Source organism: Elephantulus edwardii, unplaced genomic scaffold (genome assembly GCF_000299155.1).
Source record: "Elephantulus edwardii isolate Elephantulus edwardi_28Jun2011 unplaced genomic scaffold, EleEdw1.0 scaffold00133, whole genome shotgun sequence".
NCBI classification, from domain to species: Eukaryota; Metazoa; Chordata; class Mammalia; order Macroscelidea; family Macroscelididae; genus Elephantulus; species Elephantulus edwardii.
Window position 1 is genome coordinate 8598344 of NW_006399883.1, and position 12887 is coordinate 8611230.

Genomic DNA, 12887 nt, shown 5'->3' on the forward strand with positions numbered 1-12887 from the left:
TGGGATAATTGGGATGGGAGTGTCAGAGACGGTGTGATTGGCACAGGACAGAGCGGAGTTTAGGGCTGTTGTACATAGGGTCACTATGAGTCGCAGGCGACCCGACGGCACATAACAACAACAAACAACAACAGAATGAACCTTTCTTAGCAGTCCATGGTATATTTAATACTCTTCTCCAGCACCACAGCTCAAAGGCATTAATTCTCCTTCTATCCTCCTTAGTCATTGTTCAAGTCTCTGACACATAACAAGTGATTACAAAGACCATGGCCTGTATCAAATGCACCTTAGTCTCCAGAGAGACACCATTGCTCTTCAGTACTTTGGAAAGGTCCCTAACAGCAGACTTTCCCATGGCAATACGTCTTCTAATTTCCTGGCTGCTAGTGCCGAGAGTGTTGACTGTGGAGCCAAGCAAACTGAAGCTGTGAACAATCTCAATCTCTTCACTATCCATCCTGATGCTATTGATTGGTCCAGTGGTGAGAATCTTTGTCTTCTTGACCTTGAGCCTCAATCCATATTGGAGGCTGGCTGCAGTCCTTGACCCTCTGTTGCAAGCACTTCAGGTCCTTCTCAGTTTCAGCAAGCAGGGTTGTGTCATCTGCATAATGCAGATTGTTGATAGATCTCTACCAGTCCTGACACCACAGTTCTCCTCATAGAGCCCAGCCTCCCAGATAATCTGTTCTGCATACAGGTTGAAAAGATATGGAGACAGGACACATCCCTGGAGTACAACCATCCCAATTTTGAACCATGCAGTGTTCCCTTGCTCTTTTCTGACGAATGCCTCTTGGTCCAAATATGGGTTTCACATTAGCATGATCAAGTGTTCTGGGATTCCCATTCTTCTCAGAGTCAGCCACAGTTTGTTATAATCCACAGTCAAACGCCTTTGCATGATCAATGAAACACAGATAGACATTCCTCTGGTATTCCCTGCCTTCAGCTAAGATCCATCTAACATGAGTTCAATATCCCTAGTACCATGACCCTTCTAAATTCAACCTGGACTTCTGGCAGTTCTCTGCTGATGTGCTGTTCCAGTCGTTTTTAGATAATACAAGAGTTAAAACAAAGCAAGCTTTGTAAGCTTCTTGTTGTTGTTGTTGTTATGGCTATCAAACTGATTCCTACTCATAGTGACCCTGTGTACAACAGGTCTGAAACCTGCTTTTATCTTGAGCCAATTTCATCATCTCTGACACACCTGCATCCATTACCCCAGACACTATGTCTGTCTATCTCATTCAGGATCTTCCTCTTTTGTTCTGTCCCTCCATCTTTCCAAGCATGATGTCCCTCTGCAAGGACCTGTCCCTCCTTGCTACATGCCCAAAGTATGTCAGATGAAGCTTCAAATTCCTTGTTTCCAAAGAGCAGCCTGGTTTCACCTAAGGATGGACCTGTTTGTTCTCTTAGCGATCCATGGTATATTCAATACTCTTCTTCAGCACATTAATTCAAAGGCATCGATTCCTATTCTTACATCCTTAGTCACTGTTCAATATTCTGATGCATAGCAAATAACTTCGAAGACGATGGTCTGGATAAGGCACACCTTAGTCTCTAGATTCATATTATTGTTCTTCAGTACTCTGGAGAAGTCCCTGACAGCATATTTTCCCCAATGCAATTGTCTTTTGATTTCCTGGCTGCTAATACCAAGAGTGTTGACTGTGGAGCCAAGCAAGCAGAAGCTGCTAACAATCTCTATCTCTTCACCATCTATGTAAGCTTCTTACTTAATCACCAAACATCCTGAGGGAAGAAGTTGCTGATTTTAGGGCCTTGCAAACATACTTTTTGGGGACATCAAGGTCAACTGACATAACACAGTCAACAAAAACAATGTTCTACATCCTACTTTGGTGAGTAGCAAAAAGGCTCTTAAAAATTTGTGACTAGTCATCTAAAATCCAGCTATTAGTCTCTCCTTGTAAGGAACAAAGGAGTAATGCAAAGATGTGCATAAACAATTAACTCAAATGATTAACAACCACATGAACCTGAAAATCCATCAGCCCATTAGCCAAAGATCAGAAAAACTAGATGTTGGCCACACTCTAAAAGGAATCATGATAGCAGATCCTAGAGTGGGAGGAAATGTGGAACAAAACCTAAGGACATAAAAAAGGCCAGCCTTTCCAGTCCTACAGATATTGGTAGAACAATCAAGACTGTGGCCCTTAGTCACCCTTTGAACCTGGAAGAAACACTCACACCCCCCCCCAAGACTCAACTTTCAGTTAAACAAAAAACAGATGTAAGGTGATCAATATTTCAATAGAAGTACTCACTCCTTAGAATAACCAATCATATAAAGTCAAAAGAGCAGCATCTACTCAAGAATAAAACTAAGAAGGCAGGATAGGAGAATTAATGGGAATAAGAATTACAAGGAGGTGGTGAGAAAGATGAAATTACATTATGGGATTCTAATTAGTGTTACAAAATAATACGTGTATGAACAGAAAACAAATTTGTAAACTTTTATTCAAATCACAAAAGAAAACGAATGGTTACAAGTAAAGCCTATTTTGGACATTACATGAACCTGGCATTTGAGAAGCTGTCTGTAAACACCATACCTTCTTCTCCCTCAAGCTCTCTGCTTGCACAGTCTCCAGGCGGGCTTTAAAGTGTTCACAATCCATTCTCAGTTGCTCTAATTCTTGCTCCTTTCTTTCCAGGTCTAGGGAAAAAAAGACATAAAAATACTCAAGATATTTAAAACCACTAAACTTGCCTAAGCATCTTTTACCTAATCTTAGTAAGACTATACTAATTTCTTAGGTAAGATTAATATTAATTGTCTATAATCTAAAAGTCTAGCTTTTACATTCTCATTAGGTTTTAGTCCACAACAGAGAGCATTTTTTATCATCTTCTGTTTTATGTTTTTAAGGCCACACTTTACTGCCAGACTAGTAATCAGGAGTTTCAGAGAAAGTGCGTTATTTAAAGGACTGAAGGCAGGCTGAGAGCCTGAGTGTCTCATGGTACAGACTTGTATCTCTTCCATAAAAAGCAGATGGCAGCTCAGTGAGGCTTTGGAGCCAGCACCGGCTGATTCACAAGCAAGTCAAACCAACTGGCGGTCTGACTCAATGAACAACTGTAGCAGTCGTCAATGGGGGAGGGAAACTCTGTGATGGAGAAAAGAGAATGCCAGAACACAAGGGCAGAAGCTCTGTAATACTTCCTCTCCACCACATTCGCCCAGCTGATGATTCAAACGGCCAACAGCAAATACCAACAAATCTGAAACCAAAAGTATGACCAAGCCTTAAATAAATATATTATCATGCTTCAAAAATAATGACATTCAAAAAAATCAGATAGATAATTTGAATTTATAAGCACAATGATATCAAGGACAGATATCAATTTTTATGCTATGACATAAGGATTTGAGGGGAAACATGCTAAGAGTTAATGGTCTCCTTTCTCTGATTATAACGGCAATGTTTTAGCACAGTCATTCTCAAATATGAAGCAGCTCTGGTAGGGCAATAGCTAAGTGCTTGACTGCTAATTGAAAGGTCAAAGGTTCAAATCCATAAACCACTGTTGAAGAAAGCAGGCAGCATGATTCTGTAAAGATTGCAGTCTTGGAAACCTTGTGGGGCCCATTTAATCTGTCTTGTAAAGCAGCTATGACTCAAACTATTTTCTGCTATCAGTTTGGGTTCTCAAACTTTGGTGTGCATCGGCTTCACCTGGAGGACTTGTGAAGGCAGGCTGTTTGCCATCCTGAATTTCTGATTGAGTAGGTCTGGGGCTGCTGGTCTAAAAATGCTCACTTCTAACAAGTTCCCAGTTGATAATAATGCTGCTGGTTCAAGAATACCAAAGAATCAGTGCTGGAAGTCATCTGACCCCTCCCAAATCACTGACAAGATGAAAAGCAAGCAACACACAATTAGAGACAGCGAGGGAACCCAGCCACAGGACTGTGGAAGACAAAAACTAAAGACAAGTAGAAGGCAGCCCATGTAAAAGAATAAGAGCTTGGAAAACTGGACATTCTTTGACCTTTTGCTATTGTCAGACGCCATCCAGTTGATCCCTACTCATACCAACTGTATGTACAATAGAATGAAGCATCCTCACAATCACTGCTCTGTGTGAGCTCACTTCTGCACTCACTGAATTAGTCCACCTTCCTGTCAGTCTTCCTCTTTTCTCCTCTGGATAACCCAGAGGAAAAACCTGGAGAGGCTGCCCACAGCTATAAGAACAGCTGCCCCAAAGCCTGGGAGAAAGGACAGAGGGAGTCAAAGGAACAGAGGTAGCCTTTAAGCTTCCCAGCAACCCTTTGCCCTAGAAGTAAGATTAGAACCTAAAGGTAAATATTTGAACCAGTTAGAGATTATGGAAAAGGCTGGTAAAGCTTCTCTACAAAGGTCTCTTAGAAACTACGGTGCAGGAACTTTAGACTTTTTCTTCTCCATTAAATCCAAGGTGGGGATTTTTTTTTCTTTCTTTCTCTTTCATAATGCAAAATACGTGTGACTTTTACTGAAAATCTTCTCTTTTGCTCAACTAATCCTGGCCATGCAAGAAACCAACTCTCAGTCAAGTGCTATTATGCCTATTTAAGTATTAAATAAAAACATGCATTATTTTAACTATATACACATATAATTATGTGTAAAATACATACTACATAAGATCCCAGACAAAAAAGCAAAACAAAATTAAAAAGGGACTAAAATCACAGAAAGTCTAATATATTTTCTTTGCTGTTAGTTCTTATTCTATTTTTAAACCATATGTTACTTAAATACAGTCAAGAAGATAGAAAATTGCATCTTATGTGTAAAAATCTGTAGTAATTAATTCAGACAAACCAACCACTACCACCTTGCTAAGACTCCTAAAGTTCTCTTTCAATATGGCAATTACATCTCCCTGCACGATGCACAGCCTTACATGACCTCAGTGTAGAATACTAACAATGGGACAAGGTTAAAACAGCCCAATACACAGCAGATAGCTCCATGAACTTACAACTCAACACACACTACACATTCACTGGCTCCAAGAAAAATCAGTCCTCTGAGTGATACAAGGCTGCCACCTGGTGGCCACTTCCTCTTTGCATTTTCAACTTGCTTGAGCTCTCTAAGCCCCTAAATTAAGTGTGAGGGCAGAGGTTTTCTCTATTTGGCCTTCTAATCCATCAGAATGTCTAGAAGTAGATAGCACTTCTTGTCAATCTATTCTCTCTTTCATTTGGCTAACATCTGAACAAAAAGACGCATACACCTAGCTACTTAACCAAAATCTACTGCCATCAAACCAATTGCAACTCATAGAGATCCTCCATCAAGTTTCCAAGATTATAAATCATAAGAGGAGGAGATGGCTCATTGTAAGAGGAGGAGATGGCTCATCTTTGTCCCACTGAGTAGCTACTGGATTCAAACTGCCAGAGACTGGAAGCCCAACACAGTAACTTACTATGTTAGTTATCTGTAGCTCTCATTTTCCTATTTGTTGTTGTTGTTAGATGCCATCGTGTCGAGTATGACTCCTATCGACTCTATAAACAAAATATCGGAACCTAGTCCTGTCCTGCACCAGCCTCACACTTCCTGACACACAAGAGCCCTTTGCAGTGGTTGAAGGTCTTCCCCTCCTTCACCAACCCTCCACCCTTTCCAGCATCATGTCCCTTTCCAAGGAATAGCCCTCTCCTAGCAAATATCCAACGTACAAAAAAAAAAAAAAGCCTCATGATTCCTGACTGTAAGGAGCACTCTGGCTGCATCCTCTCCAAGACATATCTGTTCTCTTGGCCGTCCATGGGATGTTCAGTGCTCTTCTCCAACACCACAGCTCAAAGGCGTCAATTCTTTTTCCCTGTCCAGCTCTCAGATGCATAGCAAGTGATCAGAAAGACCATGGTCTGAATCAGACACACCTTAGTCCTCAAACTGACATCATTACTCCTCAATAATTTGTAGAGGTCCCTCATTTACATATAGTGAGTACATAACTGCTTACAATATTTTTTTATAAGTGACAAGAGTATTGGCATCTGAGTGAAACATTACATGTAATCAAGACATTGTCTTAACTTGTCAGCATTAAGATCAGCAGTGCTGCCACCAGCCTTGGTTATGTACTGTTTAATCAGAATCAACTCATATTGGACCCTACTGTTTAATCAGAATAAATTCAAATCGGACCCTCCAGGGGGGTTTCAGAAGCAGTTTAATTGCACAGTAGGAAATTTCTTCTCTTTTTTCCTGTACAGAAGCCTGTGGATGCAAACCATGTGCCTTTGGATTGACACAGCAGCTTATTACCACTAAGACACCAATGCTCCTTGTTCAATTGTATTAACAGAATGACAGAATGACAAGGCCTAGACAGGATACCAATACATAGAAATACAAATCAGCCTCACTTGAGGATGTAATTTTCTAATAAAGTTATCTTTACTATTTTACCCTCAAAAAAAATAATACAAATCATAGATAATTTTAACACCTATTTTCTGAAATCATAATCCTTTCTTAATGTAGCTATAACATGAGAATATGGCCCTAAAAAACTTACTCACAGGCAGGGTATGGCTACGAAGAACAGATTACAAAAACATTAGTCAAAGAAATTAAAACTAAGTTAAAACAATCAATTTCTCAGAATTACATAACCTATAATGTTTATAAGAAATTAACACATTCATTATGATAAATTAACATTTTAGTCATACTAATATTAAAATATTTGTTTTTATCAAAATAGCTCAGTAGTCTCAAATACAAAATAAGGCTTTTTAATAGTCATTAAGTTTCACCTTCTTATTATTCTCTAATCTATTTAGAAAATCAAGTTCTCATTAGCACAATCAAGTGTTCTGAGATTCCCATTCTTTTCAGACTCAGCCACAGTTTGTTATGATCCACACAGTCAAATGCCTTTGCATAGTCAATGAAACACAGTTAACATTCTTCTGGTATCCCCTGCTTTCAGCTAAGATCCATCTAACATTAGCTACAATATCCTTAGTACCACAACCCCTTCTAAAGCCAGCCTGGACTTCTGGCAGTTCTCTGCTGATGTGCTGTTCCAGTCATTTTTGGATAATCTTCAGTAAAATCTTGCTTGCATGTGAAATCAACGAGTTTTTTCTATAGTTTCCACACTCTGTTGGGTCACCTTTCTTTGGGATGGGAACAAATATAGAGATATTCCAGTCAGTTGGCCAACTGGCTGTTCTCCAGATTTCTTGGCATAACTTGGTGAGCACATCCAGGGCAGCATATGTTAAGCTGAAACACGTCAATTGGTATACCATCTATTTCTGGGGCCTTATTTTTTGCCATTTCCTTCAAAGCAGCCTGAACTTCTTCTTTCATCACCATAGGCTCTTGCTCATATGTTGTTTCATGAAATTCTTCTTTGTCTGCCAATTCCTTTCGATACAGTGACTCAGTATATTCTTTCCATCTTCTTTTAATACTTCCTGGATCATTTAACATTCTGCTGAAAGCATACTTGATTATAGCAACTCGAGGTTTGAATTTGTTCTTCAGTTTCTTGGACTGCTAGGAACACAAACCGATTCATCCTAGAAAGCGTTAAATCACGCCGCTCCTTGGAGGCAAGGATTCTGAGGCTCCGTCTAACATACTTTGGGCATACTGTAAGGAGAGACCGGTCCTTGGAGAGGGACATCATGCTAGGTAGGGTAGAGAGACAACGCAGGAAGGGAAGGCCCTCTATGAGGTGGATTGATTTAGTGACTGGGGCAATAGGGATGGGAATGTCAGAGACAGTGCAACTGGCACAGGACAGAGCAGAGTTTAGGGCTGTTGTACATAGGGTCAGTATGAGTTGCAAGCGACTCGATGGCCCATAACAACAACATTTAGAAAATATTTTACAAATTTACTAACTAATTCTATCTTAACTGTAAACTGAAAATTTGGGTAATAATCCTGAGTAATCTCACGGTCACATGAGAAGTTCCTGTTTATAGGATGACCCTCCATGGGACCAGTCAAGAACTGATAGCTCACCACCTGAAGGTATTCCTAATGCCATGGCCTTCCTAAATCACACAGCCAAAGTCTCTAGAATGAATTTTGATCCTTCAAAGTCAGGTGCCCCAGGGAAGAGTCCCATAGTGAAGCACATCCAGGTCTGCTGGAATACGCTGCAAATTCCAAGTGATTTATAGTGCCCTAAAAGGCAGTTAACAATATCCTAATTAACATCCATATTGAGGATGATCTTGGTGTCTAACAAATTCCCAGTAACACAGTGAGCAGTTACCACACTGTGCCATGGAACAACTCAGAAATGGCATTTTCAACACACTGGAAATCTTCCACTATCTAACATGCCACGTTTGCCCATCTCTGCACTTGGCTGAAACCACTCCTACCAAGGATGCCTTTGGTATCTGTATCTATCAAAACTCATTTATCCTTCCTGACCCAACGCTAAATCCAACTTCTCCATAATCTTTCCCTGACCCCCCCTCCCTCTCCTCCTAGAATATAGAATATATATCCCTCCTTACACTGAAATCATTGGTGTGGCTCTTAGCCTCTAATCCTTTAAGATTAAACTATCTCATAATATCTGTTTGCTTATCCTTAGGGTGTGCTCTTAGGGGTATAATAACTTGTCTGTAAGTTTCTTGTGGGGGGGGAGGGGCATGTTTGATTTGCATGTTCCTGCTCTTAATGGCTAAAACAAGTACACGCTTGCTTATTGCCTGATTTTACGGGTACAGTACTTATCTGTCAGATGCTGTACTAAAGTGAAGCTCCCAGATTCAAACAGACTAGGAAGAAAGTCTGACCAGCCATTTCTGAAATAAGAGGTCTTTGAAAACCCTATGAACAATAAAGCACAGTGAGACAATCAGATAAAGCACCAGAGACAGAGCCTTCAGAATGGAAGACACTCAAAATGAGGAAGAACTGCAAACATGCACTAATAACCGGAACCTGGAATACAGAAAAATTGGGAATTGTCAATAATGAAATGGGATGCATAAAGATTAACACACCAGACATTAGTGACTTAAGATGGCCACTTTCAATCAGACAATCACATGATTTACTATTCTAGGAACAAAAAACTAAGGAAAAATGTTGTTGCAGTCTGTAAAAGGGAGGATAATACTCATATACAAGCATAATCTAGTCATACTGTTGTTGTTGGGTGCCCTAGAGCCAATTAGTACCCACTGCGACTCGATGAACAACAAACATAAACCCTGTCATATCCTGGGCCATCCTCACACTTCCTGACACACTAAAGAGAGCCCACTGCTGCAGTCACCACGTCAATCCACTTGGTCAAGGGTCTTCCTCTCCCTTGCTGACCCTTCGCTCTTCTGAGCATCATGTCCCTCTCAAAGGAACAGGCCCTCCTAGGAACATGCCCAAAGTATGTGAGATAAAGCTTTATCATTTTTGCCTCACAAGAGCACTCCGGCTGCACCCTCTCCAAGACATATTTGTTTGTTCTTTTGCCAGTCTATGGGTTGTTCAGTCTCTTCTCCAACACCAGAGCTCAAAGGCATCAACTCTTTTATGCCATCCTTATTCAATGCTCAGCTCTCAGATGCCCCCAAAGAACAGGGTCTGAATCAGACACCCCTTAGTTCTCAAACTGACAACATTACTCCTCAATAATTTGGAGAGGTCCCTCTCAGACTCTCCCAGTGCGATACATCTCCTGATTTCCTTACTGTTGGTACCAAAGGAGTGGAGTAAGGTAAAATTATTAAAAGTTTCAATCTTTTCTCCATCTATCATGATGTTGACTATGGGTCCAGAAGTAAGACTTTTTGTTTTCTTGGCATTGAGATGCAATCCACAGTGAAGGCTGTATTCTTTGATCTTCTGCAACAAGTGCTTCAAGTCTTCTTCACTTTCAAATATTTTTTCTTTTTTTTATTTTAATGAACATTTACAGAGATTTTGGATTTCCATACATTCATTGTTGCATTTTTCTCCCTGCCCACCCCTCCTCTCCCCCCAAGGTTCGCTCTTCTCTTTGAAAAGTAAAAGAAAAATTCCCTCATTGGTATACAATCCCCCCTCCTGCCCCTGGTACACTCCACTATGCATTCTTCATTCTGGACTCTTGTCATAACCATAATACCCAATTATATATTGCTTTTAAACTGTTCTCTCCCTTATCCATTTCAATGCAGTATACATAATTTATCCAATTTCTCTCAGTCTCATCTCAACCCTGATGTCAGTCCCGTTCTATAACAATGGCACTATGCAGTAACTTTCCAATATTTTTAAAGTACTATAATAGAATGTGCAAAGATCTGGAATTGGAGAATAAAAAGGGAACTCACTCTGCATTTCTCAAGCTGAGAGAACTGAAAAAGAAATTTAAGCCTTGATTCGCAATATTGAGAGATGCTATGAGCAATATTTAGAATGACTCCAAAAACATCAAAACAAGATGGAGAGAACACACAGACTCACTGTATCAAAAAGAACTGACACTGAAAAATTTCAGGAAGTACCATCTGAACAGGAGCCAATGGTAATGAAGGAGGAGTTGAAACTGCCCTAAAGGCACTGGCAAAAAATAAGGCCCCAAGAATCAATGGGACACCAATTGACTTGCTTCAATTAACAGATGCAGCCTTGGATGCACTCATCAGTTTACGCTTTGAAATTAGAGGACAGCTATCTGGCCAACAGACTGGAAGAGGTCCATATTCCCATCCCCAAGAAAGGTGATCCAACTTAATGTGGAAACTATCAAATAATATCATTAATATCACAAGTAACAAAATACTGCTGAAGATCATTCAAAAATGGCTAGAACAGTATATATATAGGGAACTTCTAGAAGTTCAAGCAGGATTTAGAAGAGGCCATAGCACCAGGGATATCACTGCTGATGTCAGATGAGTCCTGCCTGAAAGTAAAAAAGAATGTCTTCTTACGCTTTATGCAAAGGCATGCGACTGTGTGGATCATAACAAGTTATGGCTAAAATTGAGAAATTTGAAAATCCCAGAGCACTTAACTGTGCTCAAACCTATACCTGAACCAAGAAGCTGCTGTGCAAACAGAGCAAGGGAACACTACACAGTTTACAATTAAGAAGGGAGTGTGTCGAGGTTGTATTCTCTCTCCATAACTATACAATCTGTATGCTGAGTAAATTATTCAGAAGCTGGACCCTATGAAGAAGAATGTGGCATCAAGATCAGAGGAAGATTCTGTTACTACTATTATCATTCAAACATACACACCAATGGCTAAAGACAAAGAAGAGGAAATGGAGGATTTCCAGTAACTTTTGCAGTCCAAAACTGACCAAACATTCAATCAGGATGCATTAATAACTACTGGTGACTTAAATGCAAGAGTTGGAAACAATTAGGTAGTTTAAAAACACCTACCTCGTGACTGGACTTCCTTGTTAAGCTTATGAATATTATCCTGTCACTCACAATGTTGTGCTTCAAGATGCATCTAGAAATTACATTTTTAACTATGAAAGCAACTCCATTTTTCCTTGCCTTTTCATCTCTGGAGTAATATATAATATGATCATCTGACTCAAAATGCCCCATGCCCATCCATCTCATCTCTCCAATGCCTGTTGTTGTTGTTGTTATGTGCCGTCGAGTCGTTTGCGACTCATAGCGACCCTATGCACAATAGACCTAAACCCTGCTCTATCCTGCGCCAACCGCACTGCCTCTGACACACCCATCCCGATTACCCCAGTCACCGAATCAATCCATTTCATAGAGGGTCTTCCCCTCCTGCGCTGTCCCTCCACCCTCCCAAGCATGATGTCCCTCTCCAAGGACCCGTCCCTCCTGGCAACATGTCCAAAGTATGTCAGACGAAGCGTGTTCCACTGCTTTCTTAACAATCTAATTTTCCTACATTCATGGTTCTCACATTCCATGTTCCAATCACTAGTATCTGCTTGCAACTGTTCCTCTTCCTTTGTATTTCCATACTTGAAAGTTCTACCTCAGTTGCCCTCTCTGTTAGTCTACATGTGTTCTGTTGTACATAGGGTTTCCAGAGGCCTATTTCAGAAGTGGATGGTCAATCCTTCTTCCTAGTCTGTCTTAATCTGAATATTCAGATTTAGAGGAGTATCTGACAGACAAGCAATTTATAAAACAGTCAAGGATAAATCCCTCATTGTGGAGTTAACCATTAGTTAGTGTTGTCCCTGCCCTTGGCCCAGTGTGTTGACCCACTTATTTCCCAGCTCCACCCTCCACCAGGACACCCCTTCACTTCTACCGAATCCCTGCAGCATTTATCTTCCACTGTCCAACCCTTGATCTGACAGCTTGTATATGAAGCTTTCTTGGCTTCTGTGATTCCAAACATGTCAGCTGCTGACAATTTCTTATGCTAGAGTTGCTATAATCAAGGATGCTTTAAGCAGACTCTTAAATGATCCAGGAAGTAGTAAAAGAAGATGTAAAGAATATACGAGTCACTGTATCAAAAGGAACTGGCAGACACAGAAGAATTTAATGAAATAATATATGAGAAAGAGCCTATGGTGATGAAGGAAGAAGTTCAGGCTGCTTTGAAGGAAATAGCAAAAAATAAGGCCCCAGAAATAGATGGTATACCGATTGACATATTTCAGTTAACATATGCTGCCCTGGATGTGCTCACCAAGTGGTGCCAAGAAATCTGGAGAACAGCCACTTGGCCAACTGACTGGAAGATATCTATATTTATTCCCATCCCAAAGGGTGACCCAACAGAGTGTGGAAACTATAAAACAAACTCATTGATTTCACATGCAAGTAAGATTCTACTGAAGATTATCCAAAAACGACTGGAACAGCACATCAGCAGAGAACTGCCAGAAGTCCAGGCTGG

The 12887-nt window shown here is 40.4% G+C and overlaps 1 protein-coding gene across 1 annotated transcript in view; it reads right to left on the minus strand.

Annotated features, from left to right (window-relative positions):
• Nucleotides 1-12887, minus strand: part of HSF2BP (heat shock transcription factor 2 binding protein) — a 287065-nt gene that overhangs the window by 236594 nt on the left and 37584 nt on the right. Inside the window, exon 3 of the mRNA XM_006894052.1 lies at nt 2598-2701. Within this exon, the coding sequence (XP_006894114.1) occupies nt 2598-2701 (104 nt within the window). The remainder of the gene's footprint in view (nt 1-2597; nt 2702-12887) is intronic.